At 41.0% G+C, this 20,759-nt stretch overlaps 1 protein-coding gene across 1 annotated transcript; it reads left to right on the top strand.

The window, feature by feature from the left end:
* Nucleotides 1-1,330: 1,330 nt before the first annotated feature.
* On the top strand, nt 1,331-19,536 carry LOC306745967 (putative methyltransferase NSUN7; the record flags this gene model as incomplete). Its single annotated transcript, XM_079228831.1, has 12 exons — nt 1,331-1,682; nt 6,639-6,697; nt 9,398-9,528; nt 9,642-9,794; nt 10,415-10,598; nt 11,432-11,666; nt 12,292-12,435; nt 13,022-13,123; nt 14,555-14,690; nt 15,253-15,376; nt 18,383-18,644; nt 19,123-19,536. 12 exons carry the CDS (start codon nt 1,331-1,333, stop codon nt 19,467-19,469), a joined length of 2,229 nt encoding a protein of 742 aa, XP_079084957.1. The 3' UTR covers nt 19,470-19,536.
* Between the last annotated feature and the right edge of the window lie 1,223 nt (nt 19,537-20,759).

The following is a 20,759-nucleotide window of genomic DNA, read 5'->3' as shown; positions in this document are numbered from 1 at the left end:
AGACCCAGCCAAAGTAAAACTATAACCATGCTGCTTTCAGCGTTATTATGTGGTGTAAGTTAGAGTTTTATATCTACAGACATGAGCTCAGTTGGAACAGTTGGGGGGCCCAGATAGAGGAGGAAGAGGGGCCCTCAGATCCCAGCTGGGCGCCCCTGCGCTTGGATCCCATTTCCTTCATGGACCCTAGTTTAGAAACAGCTGCAGACAACCTGCAGCTGCTTTAGGTTTACGCGTGACTGTCCATCGGCAATGTCATTAGCTTCCGTTTGACATAATGCTCTCTAAAAGTTTTACAAGCCCACAATGTAGCAGATAGTAAAGGACGTCCCGCGTTTAAGGCGATTAAGAACAGGACCTTGAAGTTACCGTGCGGTTGCCATGGGGACGGGAACACGCTAATCTGAAAGGGCTGCACAATGATGACATTTAGAACGTTTGTTTTTTAGTGGAGACACTTCCCTGAAGACTTCTAGACATCTGGATAAATTAATGATAAAGATACTAAAGGAGCAGAGGGGGGCTTCGGTCAACATCTGTGCAGAGGAGCCGCCCATCGCCTCATAATGGACCAGATTTATACCGGACTACTTATGATTTAGTGACCGTTAGTTAGTGACCGTTAGAACTTTACGTCCAGTTTCGTTGAACTGAACCACCAACCGTAGAAATCTACCGTAAACGACCCAGTGGCGTCTGAGTATGAAGAGTCCGGGATACGTGTAGCAGATAGAGGAGAAAGAGGAATCTTTTCTAACAAGGTAATGTAACGGGATTCACTCACGACATTATGGCCTATTTACCGCTGCGGACAGACGATGACGTCAGTCAAGTGTTTACTGACACTAGTTACTTCACTTACTTCAAGACTGAAGCGTTTTATCAGCTGACTGTGGGTTTCAGACATTTTTGTCGGACGTTGGACAATAATTAACTAACTCAGGTAACAATATTTACGGAAGTGATTAATGTTAGTCAAATGTCCTTCAAAGATAGCATAACCCAAATAATGATGTACTAGCAGTGTAGTTGACACCATGGCTAAATCTTTGAGTGTGTTTGGATGACATTGTGCAGTAATATTTATGGCTGGACATTTATTCACCAACAACTTATTTAACTTATCTAACTTAACCTGATGCCTTTAATAACCTAGCTAGAGTCAAGTAAAAGACAGTTGTTTTGTTATTATCCCAAATCCCAAATGTTATTTTGAGTGTCAAACTTAGATTCTGTGTATGAGTGTTTTCGCATTTTTTTTTCACATCCTCAAAGTAAAGATTTCCTGATGCGTTTGCAGGTGTCTGAGAGAAAATACATCTCTGAGAAGATGGTGAAAAATAAAAATATTGGAGGGCTTCCCAATTGCTCTTCCACGGGCAGGACAAAGAAGGATGGCTCCAAGACTGCAAACAGCAAGGACCGGACACCTTCAGATAAACCAGCCGACCGCAGCATCCCTGCTATTTCTCCAGAGCCTCAGACCACTGGCCAAGGTCAGCTGGGTTTTCCAGACAGAGTCTACCTGCTGGCGTCTGTCATCTTCCAGAATTACCACCTGGAGAAGCCGGCTGCCCACCGGTTGGTGAATTATGGCAAAGGAAGAGAGCTCCCATTACCTGAAGTCAAAGATGAGGAGATGCAACGCACAGCTTATGAGCTGGCCTTCAATACACTTAAATGTGAGTGTTGACTGGAAAAGTTAAGTTTGTTGCATTTGTTGAATTCCAACCATAATTGATTCATTTCAGGAACATCACATTGCAATTAAAAACCTTTTGACTGGCAAACAAACAGCCATTTGGTTGAGCCCTGGGGATGTTCATTGGTAGAATGGAATATAGATAGATTGATTAAGGGTAAATAGAAGAGAAAAAAATGCTTGAATAATCAGGGGGAATTATGTGATGCTACAAATCAATCTGGCCCACAATCTGTTGTCTGGGACTCGGGTGGGGTCCAGGTGGCTGAAGTCCCAGGGGACTGTAATCACCATGGTGATAAGGGATGGGAGGTGATCCCACTGCCAGTGCAGAAAGCTGTCTGGAATTGATTTAATGCATTCTCAGTGGACGGAGAGGTCAGGTAGCACGAACACCCTATAGCCACACATTCCCTCCTCACTATCTCACCACTGAAATTGTAAGCCTCAAGCCTACATGTCCCACAATTAATGCAGATCACCTCAACATATCCATCATCACAAGAGAAGCCCCAGCCGTGTTGCAGTAACCTGTATTAGTTTTACAGCTGTAGGGCATATAGTACTACTTACATCACCAGGTGAAATCGACTCCATTGCTAAGAATAATCATTACAGAGAATTTAGAGATTATATTGCCACGACATTGTTTTCATCCATCACCCTTTGTTCTCTAGGGGATGCCTTTATAACCAGGATGAGAAGTGTGCTGTTTCTAGTAGTTTGCTCAAGAGCTTGAACTTGTGCTCTGCTTAGGGAAAAGGATCTGCTTGAGCTAAGAACAATTATAATACCGCATAAAAAAAAGAAGTGAATGCACCTTTTGTTCCGAGTTTGTTACATAGACAAATATCCTCTATTTTAGGTCCCATCCCCTGCATAGTACAGTGGTTTTCAGCTACAGTAAAAGTGCAAACTTAAACAAAGGATGAGCTGAAAATGCTATCGTTGGCTAGTTTACGGGATTATTTACAGATATCTGGACTCGATACATTATTCCTGATCTTTACAGGGACCATGGTCTCATAGAAACAGAGAGTAGTTTTCCTGCATCTGAGGTCAAATCTGAGGTTAAATCAGTTTGACACATTGACACGACATCATTGTGACACAAGAAGAGCGGCTTGGTACTGATTTTAAACTTTGGTTATAGACACATCACATGATTGCCAGCTTGCCTTGATCAAATATGTATTTTGGTCACATGTAAGATTCCCCCGGGCTGGCGATGTGGGGAAATTGGGTGCAGATGGAATGACACAGCCTGGAAGCCAACGTTAATCTCTTCTCTTCCACCTCCCACGAACAGCCTGACTTTCGGTGCAAAAATTGATTTGCTAGTGACACACACACACACACACACACACACACACACACACTGCTTGCAGTCACACACATACAAACATACACACACAAGACACATTTGTGCACCGCCTTGGAATGACTGATCCAAAATTGAGTTTAGGTCAGTTGTTAACCTAAAGAAGAAGTGCTTCAGCAGCAAAAGATATGCAGAGCAAAATACCAATGAGCTCTGGTATTGATCTTGTGATTATAACTCTTATCTGCTTAAAACAAAAAAGATGCTCAGTCAGTTCTGCATCGGTTGCTGTGGTTGTGTCAATACTAAAACATGGAGTGGGAGTTGGTGATGTTTACCCTAGTGTGGATTCGACATTTCATAGACAAAGACAAAGCTGAAGTCGGCCAAATGACAAATATTGCCAGTCAAATTGTTTACGCCTTCTCTTCTCTGCCTCCTCTCTTTTGTTATATATCTTATATTTGATTTATTTGGCCTCTCCCATCTCTTTAAAAGCCTTGTTTCATGTGTGAGTGACTGTCTGCTTGACCACTGACCTAGAGACAGTTTATGTTGTCAAGGTGTAATTCCTTGTTGATGTGTCTTACCTTGTGTTCTCAGTGCTCAAAGTATAGTGCAGATGTTATGAAGTTATATAACTGTATTTTCATGTGAATTGGAACTGGTCAAATATATGACCTTGTTGCTGGCCATGAGAAACCCCTCCTCCTCTCCCCTCTTTCTTTCTGCTGGCTGCTCCTCTGAGTATTTCTGCCTCATTGTCCATACTGCGGCTGGGCTGCCAGGCGCCCTTGTCAGATGACTGTGGCTGCTGTATCCTCTGTGTGCAACTAGAAAGGTTCTGTGGACCACTTTGTGTTGGGCTGGATTTAGAGCATGAAAAAGGGAAAGACAGTCTCTTTTTATCCTTGACCAGAATCAGAACGCCTACGACCAGTATGCTTCAGCAAATAATAAATTGTGCAGGTGCATGCTATGTAAGTTAGATTTGTCATTTAGTCTAAAGGTAATTGCATAACTTACGGCATGTACATTTTTTGTCTCTTTATCTGTTAGATTAATGTGCAATCGGGCGCACTGATGCGAAACATTGTGAGACAAAGAAAAGGCTGCATTCAAGTCTGGCTAAGGATTTGTTTTACTACAGTCACCGTCAGCTCATTGTGTAACACCTGGATGGAATCCACTAAACACACAACTTCAACACAGGTCCTGCAATGGCTATAGTGCCTCCTGCTGGTGTAGATTTTATTTCTTGTTATACTGATTTCAAGTCATTTTTTTAATTTCCACCTCTAGTCCGGAGTTCTGATTTCAGAAATTCTGTCTTGTCCCACCAGTAAAACCCAAGCACTGTCTGCTGAGTAAAGATGTCAACTGTAAGTGATTTATAGCAGAATTTCCTCTGTGTTTTACTCAACCTGCTGTGTGTGATTTATAGCATGAGCAAGACTGACCTCTACAGACTTAACCATCGTGGCTCCCTCAGGAGTCTGTGCTACTCTGTGTGCACTGAGTGGTTATCTCCTCGAGGCTTATCAGGCCTTCTGCAGTAATGGCCACTATTGTAAACCCCATTGACCTGTACCTACTATAAATTAGACCACTGCTGATGATATGCCTTGTTTCGTCAATTAAAGATAAGCTCTATTACATGCAAACATGTACTTGTGTACCTTGCTGTTTGTGTGTGTGTGTAGATGTAACTGCATGCAGATGTGTGTGTTTGTCCTGCCTTACATGATATCTACCCAGCATGCATTTGGCTGAGACCCAGAGTACAGATTGGCATGATTTGAGATGTTGTGATAAGTTAACAGCAGTGTGTGCGGTTTCCATGGTGTCTCAGACGGGCTGGGCTTACCTCCTATTTGCAGCTTAAGAGGTGCCTGTCAGGAATAAGAATGATCTGAGAAGGCAACAATGTGTGTAGTAGACACATACTGCACAGGCACTTCAATATTGAAACCCGGGGTTCCCACACTTACACAAACATAGGCACCTCATTCCCACCTTTTAATTGCTTATCTGCAGGAAGACAATGAGCCTTTTTCCAAACACAACCATGTTAGGGAAATGATCATTTCGCCTATTCCCAGTGTGTAATGAGCAAACACTGTACATGCAGAGTGGTTTTGGAAGCAGCTGTTCTTTAATCCTGATATGATAAATTGGAAAGTGTCGCCGGCTCTCTATCTCCCTCATATTGAAAAGGAGAGCCCGCTGTTCACATAATGGAATGTAAGGAATAAGTCTGCATGTGATTTTATGTGTTTTTCAGAGAGAACGCATCCTGTATACTACAACAAAACAGTTGCTACCTCCATGATATGACAGCCATGGCATGGGGATGAAAATACTCCACATATAAACCACACATAAATATTGGATAGTCAGCTCTCACCACTTTAAAGGTCATAGTTACCTTTTTTGAGCTACTGTTCAGATTTGATTAAGAAGGTCAAGCAAAATTGAATTCTATAGCCCAGGAAGATAAAAGGACATCTACTTGTAACGGTCCGATTACGCAAGGACCCAAAAGCACGACTCCGGAAGACAGAGATAAGGAATATAAGTATTTTACTGAACAGGTAACACACAGGTTCAAAAACACAAGACAATCTGGCAGGGGACAAGTGCAAGTGAGGGGACCTAAGTAGTGAAGACTAATGAGGGGATGTGCTACAGGTGAGACAGGGATGGGCCAGGTGCAAGGAATGAGGACTGACGAGGAGGGAGTGACTGATGAAGGGGGCGTGCAGCAGGATCTGAAATGACAGGACAGTTAGTACACAGACAGGCAGACAGGATGAAAATAACTTAAAGAAAAGTGTGGCGCTGAACTGTGACACTACTAAACACTTACCAGATGATAGACCCAATCTAAGTTTTGTAATTCATCCTCTTTGTTAAATACATAAATATAAAAGCGTAATATAAGACAATAATTCTTGTCCATCATGTCACCACTAGATAATTAGGTAACATGTGTTGAATAAAACCATGAAGATAACAATTCATACAGACACGGTCTGGTCTGGTATGAAATACATGTGTGCCTGCTATTTGGTTTCACTGTTTAGATATAGTCTGTTTATTATTTAAGATGTCATTAACGTCATTAGTCCTTTGATTACACACACCCACTCACCACAGACACAATAAATGAAAGAAATGAGGCAAATAAAGAATCAGATTAACTCTAATTAAGCACCAAATAAGCGTTTAATCACGGGAAATTAAACCCTCCATTGAATTGAATTATCTTTTCAAATTAAATCACGATCATTTGGGGTGCCTCTAGGAGCCTCTCTTGCTCTCTGTTTTTATCTCTTTCCCCCCATGTTCTCATCATTAGATATGGATTTGTCCTGAGTAGCATATATCTTACCAGCTAATGGATATTAGTCATTTCTTGTGGTTCTGTTTCACTCCAAATGAAAGAGCCTGGACTGGTTTCTGGAGATAATTAGACCTTGATATAAAAGATGGCACTAATAGGCATCATTATTACTCAGACACATAATTAGTAATTGAAATCACTATTACCACTTTTCCATCCGTCTACCTAACCTTGTTTTACCTCTCTACCACTCTACCATTTCTGCACAGATCAAGAGCTCCTGGAGGACATCATGATTGACAGCTGCTTTTACCCCACTCAGCCAATGGTAAGTGAGTTACATAGGAGCAGTATTCTTTTAGTACAGCAGTAGTTTAAGAAAAGTAAACATGTTTTATCCCTTGGTGTGTATACTGGCACTGTGTGACAGAGAGGCACATCTGTTACTGTCAACTTGCTGCTGAAAATCAAAATCCTTTTGATGCTGAGAATAGCTCAACTTGAGTTTTGGAGTTTACCATGCTATTACTGTTTATAGCTTTGTTTAGCTTGTGTTGTTCTGCTAAACTCTTTGGCTCACAACCCTTTGATAATGCTCTACTCAGTGCTCCAATATTCATGTCCTGCTGTTCGTACTTCTCATAGGCTACTCTTTGTTCTGTTCTCTAGACCTCTAATCAGGAACAGTTATATTGATGTACTACACTCATAATCTCCTTTCATCAACTCACAAAGCACCTCGCGTCATTCACATCCCCCTAACCTTTTGAATGACAGTTGCTCTTTTTGGAGTAACACATCTAAAAGGTACTATGAGGCTAATTTATTTATTATAACATTTCTCAAGCAAACTCCCCATTAATTAGTGATGAAATAAATAACCCCAGTGTGTTTGGATGATGTGGAGTCTGAGTGTATTCTGTACAGTGTCAATATGTCCGAGAACCAGTCCACTGGAAGTTATCAGTGATACTAAGCATGTGAAGGCTGCGTAGTCGTAAAAGGAAGATTTTCAGCACAGCTGTGTACCTGCGGCTGTAGATGAACGCTCTGCTACTTAAATGAAAAGGTGTCCTCTGGAGGAGATTGGCATGTACTTTTGCCCTACTTTTATTACTCCACATAAAAGAAGCTGTGGAAAGAGGATGGTGTTCTAGCTGCTTCTCTTAGCAGTCTGGATGGTGATAAAACATGCACAGCGCTTGCCTGTGTGCACATAGCTGATCGAGAATGAAAGTTATGAAAGAAAACTGAGCTGTCATTGAGTGTACAGATTGTAGACAACCAATGTCTACGTCAGACATAATAGAGACACAATAATAATGTGTGTTTGAAGCAAATCCACACACACACACACACACACACACACACACACACACACACACACACACACACACACACACACACACACACACACACACACACACACACACACACACACACACACACACACACACACACACACACATTCTGTAGCCTTGTGAAACATGGCCCTGGGTGAAATGAATGGGTCTCCCCATGTGTTGGTGGCAGGCCGTTACTCTGCATCCAGACAATAAAGCCCAGACACAATGAGACAGTCTTTAGAGCTCACTCTTACCTCCTTTTACACTGCTGGCATCTATAAAGTTCAACCTTGGTAGAGAGAATAGGCGGCCTAGAAAAGGGGGGTTCATGTGGGTATTGGGAAAAAAATAGAATGAACTTATAGACTTGCATGCTGTAAGAGCCTGAGGCGGATTTGATCAGACTAGAGAAAGAAAATGAAGCTTAAATCCTCCGGAGGATGGAAATTAATGACATTATAGATCTGAGGCAAGCATATTAGGTTCACTGCCACATTTAACATACAATATGCCAGAGCCCCAAAAAGGAGCCATTTGAAACTTCCACTAGAATCTCCTTGAAAATAGTTGATATAGTAGTTTGCTCTGTATAATGTTAAAATCAACATGGTATTAACTGAGAATAAATCAAAAAGATTATTGTTGCGTATTACTTTATCTATAACACTCATCTGATATACTAATATTCCTTAATTTAATTTAACCATTGCACCTATAATGTAATATTAACACTATTAACACATTATTTTAAAATCCATCTTATTGTCAAAACCATTGACAATTACAACAAGTAAAATGAGACAACGTACATTTATTATGTCATAAACCTGCATCTGACTACACAGCAGGCATGTTTACACAGCAGGCATGTTTCCCACCATGGGAGGCTGTTGCCAGGGAACTTAGTGACTGGGAATTTCCCCACACCCAAGGGTTTAACCTTAGTAAAGGTCAAGTGGAACTTGAGGTAGAGACAACGAGGTTGAGTGCCACAACCTGTTTCTGAGACTGACCTTTTCAAAAAAGGAAATTAAAAGCATGAAAGCATGTGGAATGAATAATAAGTGCTGGCTAATTTCCTAGCTGCAGAATAAACCCTTGTAGTGTTCTAGCTTCTTGGCCCATTAGCCCAGTAGTGAGGATGTTGCAAGCTGTTGCTGCGGTGGAACACCATCTGTCACTAATGCGGCTGGTGCCCTCCCACCCTGAGGGACAGAAAGGTGGAGAGTGAAAAAGAGGGAGGATAGAGAACTGAATGGATAGAGATAATTGTAGAGGAGGAGAGGTAGAGACAAAAGTCTTCCTCCTATTTTTAATTAAGAAGCAGCAGTGGGGTCATTGCAGGACACCCTTGAGCTACTGTATGTATGTGTATGTGTGTGGATAGTTTAGTCTTGAATACAAATAAATTGTATCACTGCACTGCACCCCTCATTAGGTTACCAAAACATCGACAGTGCACTTTAACCAAATGTCAGGTTTCATGTAAATTCTGGATTTGTCCCATATGCAGCTGATTTTTTAAGCATAACCATTCACTAATTAAAAGCTTGTGTCTCAGCCATGTTAATCAAAATTATAATTTTGTCTATTAGGCATGGCCTCTCTCCTTTTCTTCTTCTTTGTTTTCTTGCTAAAACAGAAGTCCCCAATTAACTGTACTTTTTGTTCTCATGCTCTAGCCAGATGATCAGATGAGCCTCGTTGCCGTCATGCTCTACGACTTCCAGGACAGAAAGTTCCTCCCACGGGAACGCCATGGGGAGGACGAGGTTGTACAAGAAGTTAAAGATGTGGAGAGCTACCTCCTCAGGTAAGGAATTGGAAAACAACACGAAGAAAAAGGGAAAACGGAGGGGATTCATAAAAGGGAATACAAATTGAATATAGACAAGGTAAAAAAAGAGGTTCTTTTGTTGTACGTAGGTCGAAAACCAAGCTGGCAGCCTCTTTGGCCCGCTGCAGAATCAAACATAATCTCTTGTCCATTGAGTATATCCTGCCAGAGAGTGTGAAGATGAAGCAGGAGAGATCAAGCAGCCTTCCCCTTTACACATGGGTCAACACACTAAAGAGCAGGTACATGCACACCTGTACATAAACCCAGGAATGCACTGTAAGCAAATTGCATCTACACACACACACACACACACACACCTACATATACACACAGACCTTTAACTTGGGATGCAGCCCAATGTTTTATAGGCTAGGTGGCTTGCTGACATCCAATTAAACCACTGGACTATGTGTGTGTGTGTGTGTGTCTGTGTGTGTCTGTGTGTGTCTGTGTGTGTGTGCTAATGTGTGTTCTTGCCGACGCCCTGACAGGCTGATTCAGTTAGGTGTAAATCCTGCTGCAGTGGACAGATTCAATCAGCAACAACCCCCAGCAAGCTCTAGGACTGTAAAGGTCACCTGTTGGGACTAGTGGCCTGTGTGTGTGTGTGTGTGTGTGTGTGTGTGTGTGTGTGTGTGTGTGTGTGTGTGTGTGTGTGTGTGTGTGTGTGTATCTTAATGGCTTTTACAGCACATTTTACAATTAAAGTAAATTTAAAAGGTCACATAGCAAACACACTATTATTATCTATGATGACAGTCTTCCTCTTCGTCCCACCTCTTACCTTCTTCCCTCCTTCCCTCTTTCATACCTTGTCTTGGGCTTTCCCTAATCTGCTCTCCTCTCTCGTCGGCTCTAGTGTCGATGAGGTCCAAAGTGTCCTGAAGAGTGCAGGCTTCTCGCAGGTGAAATCGATTGGACAGCTTGAGGGCCAGACCTTCTGCCAGGATCCCCACTGTGGGGATGTACTGGTATTCCCTGCTCAGCTGAAAGCTCAGCTGCACACCACCAAGCTGCTTAGTGACCACACACTCATCATACAGGTACAAGCTTCACAAAGAAAGGAGACATGAGCAGCCCCCTCCCCCACAGAATTGAATAAGGTTGTTGAAATATGTTCTGCCCCATCAATCTTCTTTGATATTTATGATTTCACTTTGATAATGGACTTGCTCAAATTGATTATAAGACTGAGTTCCCTTACGCCAACTAAGATTAGCTTTCCCTGATACAAATATTTCACATCAGTTCTTCTCATCCATTCTTCACTTTGAGCCATAAAGAATCCTTCAGTCTGGGAGGGGGAGAGCGGTTAAATCATTTCATTTCTACTCCATTAAAGTCAAGCTGCCATACAAATTGTAAGCAGCACAGCACCACAACACAATTAAATTTGGATTTTGCAGCCAAATTCAATCAAATATGCAACACCACTGCCTAATTAATCACCTCTCCCTCTTTCCATTTAATGATTCTCCATCACAGCTTCTCTCCCCTAGTTTCTCTCTTTTCAAATGTCCTTGTTCTTCTCCACCCTGGTTTGTCTTTCCTGACAAACCCTGTCATCTGGATATCAACTAGAGAAACTCAAGCCAGCCCAGTGGTTCCACAGGGACACGTTCGGCACTATTTCCAGAGGGGACCCCATTGATTGAAGGACATCTTTGTTGTAATCTGACTGCACTGATATTCTTTCTCTCTTTTCCTCCTTCGCTTCTTCTCCTCCTCTTGCCTCCCTTCAGTACTCCCTCTCCTCTCTCATCTATTCCCATCTCAATTCTATGTAGTGTTGCTGTGGTGCAGAAACCTGTATCTAAAAGTCGTATATTGAAGTATGTCTCTTTATCAAACTAATGCTTTCTCAATGTTTCTGCAGGATAAATTTTGCAGCCTGGGCCCAAGTGCAGTGTGCTCCCTGCTACCAGAGGAAGGAGATGTTCTTATGTTGGGCTGCTTCTCTGGCCTCACCGTAGCCCACACTGCCTCCCTTATTGCAGAGAAACACAAAGCCAACAGCAGCGATCAGCCCACAGTCTACGTTTGTGTCAGTGATCGTACAAACGCTCACAGGGAGGAGCTGCAGCAGGCTTTAACTGCCATGGGCTCCAACAGTAGGCACCAAATGGATGTGTCCATGTATGCGAGACAAAAGAGATTGAATCAGAGGAAACAGCAGTCTATTTACTGTCTTTGCTTTAATGACACCACAGGCTATGTTTGTCTTCGTCTGTCTTTACTTCAACGAAAGGGAGAATAAGAAACTGAATATTGCTTGTTGGCGTTGCCACACTGATCCACAATTCACATACTGCTCTTTATTTGAGTAAATAGCTTTGTAAAAATAACTATTTCAGTAAAGCGATGTGATTAAATTTGATCACACTTTTCAGTGAGAAGATTTGGGGTACTCAGAGTATTGGTTGAAACATATTTGCTTTTGTCAGCAAATTCTTAAAGACTCTTATATACAGGCAGTGCACTTCACACCAAATTGTCTGGTAACATTCTGAACTGTATGTAAATACAGTATTGTATGCTGATAGTGGCTGCCAACTCAGCTAGTCACTAAAAAAAACATTTAAGTACAAATTACATTTTCATAATTGCAAAAGACGCCTTCATGCAGGGTGTTTTTCCACAAAGAAATATAACATTGTGAGTAGACTTTAATCATTGAGCAAATGTATATTTGTGATTATATGGGGTATCCTTCAACTCTATGTGCATTTTGCTCAGATGTGAAGCTGATACCAGAGGTCTTCCAGTCTTTGGACAGCAGGGACAAGCGACTCCAGAAGTTGCGTGTCATCCTGTTGACCCCCAAGTGTTCTGTGTCTGCAGTCAGCAATCCGGTTGAATTCATACTGCAAGAGAATGGAGGTAAATAGCGATCTATGAGGATTTCAGAATGACATGTTATAATCTAGTGTACGTTAAGCCTCAGATATACATTCTGCAAGAAGAATAACATGGATATGAGCGGAAAACATATTATTATTTTTTTACTCCCTGGGGGGTTTTCTTAACCGCAAAAACAGATATTCTCAAAACTCCTCAGAGTTCTCAATTCGCCTGTATAGGTTTTATTATTACTGTTTTAAATAAAAAGTTTAAAAAATATGGAGGTAAATGGTTTGGAGCAGCAATGCTATTTTAGGTTGAAAGCAAAACAATCTACTAAGACTGTATTACTTAATTTTTCTGTGCTTCAACAAAATATGAAGCTTTACTATGAATAATAATATCTTTATTTATATAAATATTGCTATGTTTGATGGAGTTATCCACCTACGACCCTCTCATAGGCTGCATATATGAACCCTTTCACAAACCTGTCAAAGCAGGCCGTTCCATCTGCTTTTGTGTGTGTCATTTATATTAGAGTTGCTTATGTCAAATCCATACTTACGCACAGCCCACTCATAAACAGATCAGTTAATAAAACAGAGATTCTGCTCTTTCTCAGACACAGAACTGCTGCAGGACTTATCCCAGAGCTCCATAGCCCAGAGCAAACTGGAAGCTCTGGTAGCCCAGCAGAGGAAGGATATCGATCATGCCTTGAAGTGTGAGTGCTGAAACACCTGCTCTCATGCTGACACACACACACACACACACACACACACACACACACACACACACACACACACACACACACACACACACACACACACACACACACACACACACACAGCATATGAGCTCAGGCTTGAGCACATAGCCTCCCTCCCCTCTCGGACACAATACTCCTTATATTTACTATATATGTAATCTTGTATCCCATTATTAGGCTGAAGCCTGTGGTATCCCGAGGAAATTGTCTCAGTGTTAATTAGGAATGCTAATGTTTCTCTGCGCCGGTCATCCACAGCCCCCTGCAGTATTCCTTGCATAGTTTAAACAAGTGATTAGCAATTCTCTTTTGTGTAAATTCTATAGAACTGAATATGGCAGAGGAACCATAGACTGTGTCTGAGAGACCTACCTTGTGAAGTTACGTCATATTCTGTACAACGCAAGTGTCACGGTTCTAGTCTGCAGTCAATTCTTTCCTGCTCAGTCGTATTGTGAGCCGCAGTTTGTCTTGTATTGTTCAGTGCTTCTCCTTCTGTGTTGGTCTTGGTTATGTTCATCGAGCAGTTGGAGTCTCTCTGTTAGAGGCAATGAAAACCAGCACCTCTAATCACACTGCCATCCATCAGCCCTCTTCTACATGTTTTGCCAGTGTAGATATTTTGAGATAGGACTGTTAATTAATCTCAGGTGTGTATCGAGTTGGTTGAATCAATGGTCTCGTTTCACTGCCTCTACATGCACACATATAGACACTCACACAGACAGATACAAACAGCCCTTAATGTCCCAGCTGTGTCTGAATGACACATGTTGCTGCCTCAGTCCTCTTCTTCTTCAATTCCGCTTCCTTGAAGCAATATTTCACATTTGTTTGGCGCTGATTTGCCACGTCGGAGCAGGTTTTATTTGTATCAGCTTGGCGTTAATTGTTTCTGTCTCTATATAATTAGTGAGAAAGAAAGAAATCAGAGCTCAAATGAAGGAAATCAAACATCCGAAAGCTTCACAAATCTACAAGCCAGCAGCAGTTGAATGAAATGAGCTATGTATATAAACAAAGTAATTGATATTCAAGGACCCATTTCTTCAAAGGGAGCTCTTGATGAGGAGGACCACTCAATTTGAATAATCACATTTAATTGTCCAAAAATGAAAGGAAAAACTTTTAACTAAATACTTGTGTGCTTGTCTAAGTTCCTGCTTTAATTAAACATGGAATGAGTTTGTTGTTTAAGATTGTGGCAATATGTCAATAAATCAGCTTTATGTTAATGTCTTGGTATCAAGTGTCACATATTATTTCAGATGTATTTACATTTAAAAAGGCAATATAATAAAATGATATAATTGCAACACAGAGGTAAAACATTACTAAATAATATTTACAACGACTGTTGATACAATGCACACATTTTGTGTCTAGTCTCTAAGGTTTTGGCAGTGGTGTACTCTACCTGTTCATCCTACAAAGAGGAGAATGAGGAGGTGGTAAGCAGAGCCCTGGAGCAAGCCAAGGCCTGCTCGGAGCAGGAGGGGGAACCAAAACAAGCAAACTTCAGGTCAGCCTCAGGTCTCTGTACCGCAGTACCCTGGTGCCCTCCCTGCATCTGTATCTGTCATTGTCTTTCTTTGTCTGTTTGCCTCACTGTCTGTCACCCTGCTCGGTTGTTTGTCTGTTTCCCTTCAGACAGGCTTCTGTCAAAGTTTCAGCACACCTCAGGCTGGAACTGAAGGAGAAAATATAATCAAAGGTGTCCTTTTATGTCTCTAAATGCTGTGAAAAGGCCAGGGAAAAAACATTTTCAGACAGATTCCATCCTCATAGACATTCTATATATTTTTGGAATAGTTTTTTTGTTATGTGTGTGTGGTTTGAAGAACTTAAGACTTGACGTTTACCATTTATTGAGCGTTTAATGTACCAAGACTGACTTTCCTGAATTTAGAATCTCCTGAATTTGTGCTGCTGATGCCTCCGGCTAGCATAAATAAAGCACAAGTAATGTTTTTGGTATGGATCACACTGGCTTTAATTGCATAACTTGTGGACTTACATTAATTTACTTGCTTAATTAGCATTGCTCATGTTTTTCTGTTTCTGTATATGTGTGTTTCACCCAGACTTACCCCATCCCCGTTCAGCATAACTGATCAGGCCGAGGGTCCAGAGGAAACACACCCCTTCTTCATGTTGGAGCCCTCAGAACAGAGCAATGGCTGCTTCTTGGCTGTTCTCAGCAGAGAGGTCAGCATCACTTAAACAGCAATCTCACAGAGCAAAGCGTTGGTTAACCCTCAAAGAATTGACAAAGAAAGGATGTTATCTGAATCACCAATATTCCCTAGTTTATTTATCTTGACACTTCTCTACAACAGGAAGCCACGGATAAATTTAGCATTTTGATATTGTGTGTATTATGTTATGTTTTTGGGTTGTCCGTTTGTACATCCGTCCCATTCTGATGAAGCAATTTCTCAGTATGCCTGGTCGGAATTAGTTAAAATATGACGCAATATTACTTAAGGATAAACTGATCCGATTTTTAAGGTCAAAGGTCAAGGTCACCGTGTCCTCACTTCCAACCCGTTTAGTTTGTGTCTTCATTACATTTGGCACAAACGTCCACTTTAGCTAAAGGATGAACTGCTTCTCAGGACTACAGATGAAAAATCGCCTTTGTCGCATTTATAGAGATGTTTGTATTAATGTGCACTGTCCCATTATCAAATACACCATTAATAAACTGACTAGATCTTGGCGGTCAAAGGTCAAGGTCACTGTGGCCACACCTGTCCCCTTGGTCGGTTTGTCAAGATTCAGCCTGCTTAAAAATATACGCCGGCAATTTGAGGTCCTGCTCGCGGGACTGGTGAGCGGTCAGCGCTCTGGTGCCCACCGAGAGCAGCCTGATCTCGGCAGGACTTTTTAAAATGATCCGCTGCCTCCGATGTCTCCGTAGCGATCAGACATGGAGGATCTAACGAGCAACCTTTGGTCTCAGAGTTTATTATTTGTTCACATAACGTTAAATCAGTTTGACTGAGGGAAAGGTTAAGATGAACTATAGCAGTGTCTTTTTACTTTTGACCGAATTGTTAATTGGTAATACATATAATATGTACAGTATGTGTTATATATAATATATATATATACACGTATATGTGTACATGTGTATCTGTATATATATATATATATATATATATATATATATATATATATATATATATATATATGTATGTATGTATGTATGTATGTATGTATGTATGTATGTATGTATGTATATATTTATACATATATATGTATATATTTATAAACACAATATACAATTATACGTGTATGTCTGTGAAACCAGTGAAAAATGCGTCCTCCCGTCCTTAGGAGTCTGGACTCCCGAGTTCAAACTCCAAAAGAACACAACTCTGTATTGAGAAACGGCCTATTTTTCGTGACAGTTTTATGCCATACTATTTCATGCACCTTTTATGTGTGTATGGAGACGTTTATGAATTGCACTTGGAAATTGGACACTATAGAAGTGTATTTGAAGTTAATTGAGTTTATTGTGGCAATGTCTGTTTTTGATTGGAGCTCTCTGTGAGATTTTCTGACTTTATTTATGAGATAAGATAATCCTTTATTAGTCCCGCATTGGGGAAATTTACAACATGACAATTATGAACATTAATCATTTGGAAGCCCTCTGTCTCTCACTCTATTGTGTTGTCACAGGCGTTTATTGCTTCAGAGAGAGAGACTCTCCCAGTTTTCCTATTTTAACCAAACCTCACACCCCTTTATTGTTTTTCTTTCGGTGGTAGTTAAGTGATGCAATAAGACCGTTACAGTAGGGAAGCCCAACTCATCAGCCAGTCTCATCAAGTCTGTGACCGGGCTTCCCCACATCCTCATAATCCACAACATAGCAGAGTTTACGACATACTCCCTAACATTATGAAATCTGCTCTTATGCTTATGATTCCAGTGCAGGGTTATTAAGCCATTTTACCCCCACCGGGTGACGGAGTGCTCTGGTGTCTGTTCCTTTCTGGCCATCCATCAGGTTTTATACCTCCGCTGATAGGAATGAAAAGATAATCAAAGTGCTGTAATGGTGCCTCATACAGGATTTGTTCTCTCCACCTCCAATAAACTCAGCTAATCAAAATATATTGTGGCACTCTGAAAAGCACCATAAAAATAGCAATTATATAAGTGTTTGAATGCTGTCTGGCTTAAATCGACATCATAGTTGCCCCCAGTAAAATTATTTATGAGACCACCATACAGAAACATCTAGGGACAATAAAGACAGTCAAGTAATGTGCTTCTTGCCTAATTTCCAGAGGAAGCAGAGTACATCTTTCTCTATAAGTCCCCAACCTCTGAAAGAAGATTTGGACAATATTAATATGGGATTCAGAACCATACACTTTTCACTTTGACTTTGTTTTGGTGATTGTTTAGGGTGAGTTTAATACATTTGGTGATAGTTGTCAGGATATATTGGACTTCATGATTTTGGATGTAAGTATTGAAACAGAAGCAGCTAAATTTGGCAGGAAGGAAATGAGAGATTTACAGAGTATGGCATAGTTGGTTAGTGCTGATGGAGAGGAAGTGAGATTTAAGGGGTGAGTGGAAGAAAGGGTAGCAAGAGAGAGTGTCTGTTGAATAATTCAGCGCCCCCTGTCTGTATGAGTTAGCATCAATGAAGTCCACCAAAGACTGCATTACAGTGGTGCTTCTAAAGCATGTTTACCTGTGTGCACAGACTGTATCAACACAAATAAGAACATGCATGTGTTCAAAATGCCCTTTCACACATTACAGACTACCTACCTGTAGACATATATAATTACAACATTTGTACAAACATATGCATACATATTTGCATTAAAGTACAAGCAAGCACTGAAAAGCATAACACCCACACATACACCCACACAGGCTGCATTTCCCTGTAGTGTACACTGTGCTGGTGAATAATTCAGGTGTTGAGGAGAGCAGTGGGCTGCTGTGAGACAGAAGGTGACCCTCCAGTCAGCAGCAAGGACATGGTGTCTCTCTCCTTTTCTTTTCTTTCACCAATATTACATTTTGTGTTCAGCACAGGCCATTCATTCTTCTTTTTTTGGGATGGTAAATAGTATAGTAAACAGATGTGTTTTTTAAGTCTTTTTTTTTTTTACCCTAAAAATTATTCGGTCATGTCTTACAAAATAAAAGCTATGCTATGTCACTTCTTAACAGCCTGAGCCAGTGGTCCAAGAGGTTCCACATGAAGTGCTTGACAGAGCAAATGCCAAAGGCATACTGGACGGGATCGGCTCCAACAAGCCAGCCAGAAAAGAGCAAAGACACACCGCCAGGATGACCAAAACAACCCATGCTTGCACCTCTCTGCCCCATCTCTCTGCCAGAATTCATTCCAAAAGCCAAGAGGCCATGGGCAGCCACAGCACTACTTTGTGTGGTCATCCGGAATTTACCAACAGGCGGCAGTCATCCCAAGGTGCGCATGAATACTCCAGCCCTATATCTTAATTCAGTTGTATGTAGTAAAAGGAACATACAGCTGATTAAAAGAGACATTTTGGTGAAATTGTTATTTGCTATCATGATTAGAGTTATAATTTTTGCAGGATTGTCAGCACTCTCATGTCTGTCCGTTAAATATGAAGCTACAGACAGCTAGCAAAGCAAAGCTCACCATCTCCTGGCTGTAGTTTCCTTTTTACACAAATACAAGAGATTTCAATCCTCTCATTTATTCTGGCAAGAAACCAATAAGCATAATGTCCTTCCAAAATGTCAAACTATTCTTTTAAGATTTTGGCAAAGAGGAGTAGCAAGAAATAGTTTAGTTTGAACAGAAGTATTTCAGCATGTAATGTCTTGTGCTCATCCTCTTTTCTCAATGTGTTCTGTACTTTAGTCCAAAAATATGGTGCTCTCCCTCCGACCTCCATCTCATTGTTTTTGTCCTTCAGGAAAAGCCAAAGCAATGCACCTGCAGGCCTCAAAGAACACATTGTACAGCTCCGTTCCTTCCTCCAAACCAGAAAGCAACGTACCCAAGAAAAGCATCCCCCCTGTGTTAAACACTACAACTCCCCCTCTCCCTCCCACTCCCCCTGCGACCCCCCTGGCCCGTCCCCGCAGAGCTCGTCCAGAGGTGCTGAAGCCTGTGATGCTTGTCCTGCCTCGCGTTCACTTCCCCAACTTCTTCTCACCTCAGCTCAGCCAAACAGAACTAAGCCCGAGCTTAAACTGCAAGTGGTGGAACCCAGCTCAAAGTGTACCCCTGTCCCGCTCCAGTGGTGGTCCATATAAATAAAAAAGAAGTTTGAACTTGTTGTGCCAAAAGCTAACTTAAATAAAGACAGTGGTATCTCCATCTAACACCAACATATATGCAGTGTTTTTGATCTGCCAAATGACATAGAGCATGTACAAGAAGTCACCTTAAATGCTTCTAGAGCCATTTTTAAAGAGTCATTATTACAGTGTCTTCATGTGCCACAAAGAGAAGCCTTGCCACAGAATCTAATCAACTGCATTGGGGGTGGATCATTTCAATGTCATTACATGATGAATAGCTACTCCTATACATTCTACTGACCTGCAAAATTAAAGGAAATTCAAGAACCTACTCCTTTTTCTTTTGGTAATGCATTTATTGTCACAACAGATTACATTTACATGGTGTAGAGATGAGTGAAGAACAGAACTGAAATGAGTTACAGCATCTTTCTTGTTTGTTTTGTGTGTGTGTGTGTTTGTCTGCATTTTTTTTTCTTTCTTCATTTCGATCAGACTGCATTCACAGAGTTCATGTGGAGTGCAGGTTGTGGACATGAGCCATAGGAGCACTGTAAAGGTTTTTATAGCAGTGATAGCAGACTTTTATTTTTTTTACTGCTCTATGTGCATATTTGTGTGCGTGTATTTTGTTTATGAGTGGGAGTAGACTGGTTGGTTTACTGAAGAAGAGAAAATATAGTTAACCCTTACTGTATAGCACCGATTTGATCTTTTCCATGCTGAAGGGCGAACACTATTGTGTTACACTGTTCATATCGCCTTGAGTCCCTAACATCTTCCAGTCGAAGCCTGGGATTGGAATTTCTTGCTAACACATAAATCTTGGGTGTATGCATAAAGATTCCTGAGGAAATTGTAAAGTTTGAACATAGGCAATGTAACATTCTTGAGCTTTTCAACAATTTTTTTCTATAATCTATGCAAATAAATTTACAATCTTAACAAATTAAAAGTTTCAAAATACATTAAAAACTGTTACCTTTCTTTTGCTGATCTACTCATCCATCGAGAAACAGAATGTACAAAATCTGACTCTGATTCTGTAAATGGAGTAGAGAGTAACATTTTATTCAGGTATGGGTCAGAAATAGGCCAGATTGTTTTGTGCCAGTGTAAATGCAGTCATGGTCATGTTGAGATGACTTGTGCTAAGAGCATCTATTCTTTGTGTGTTCACCACTCTTCTTACCGAGACCGTCATCACCTCATCAACATAAAACACATCTCATCAAGAAAACATGCAAAACAAAGCTCAACACTGTCACCAACACTTCATCCAGCCCTGATATCTACACGTGTTGTG

Source organism: Taurulus bubalis, assembly GCF_910589615.1.
Source record: "Taurulus bubalis genome assembly, chromosome: 13".
In the NCBI taxonomy this organism is placed as follows: domain Eukaryota; kingdom Metazoa; phylum Chordata; class Actinopteri; order Perciformes; family Cottidae; genus Taurulus; species Taurulus bubalis.
The sequence above is the reverse complement of the archived record's forward strand: the minus strand, read 5'-3'. Positions and strand labels throughout refer to the sequence as shown.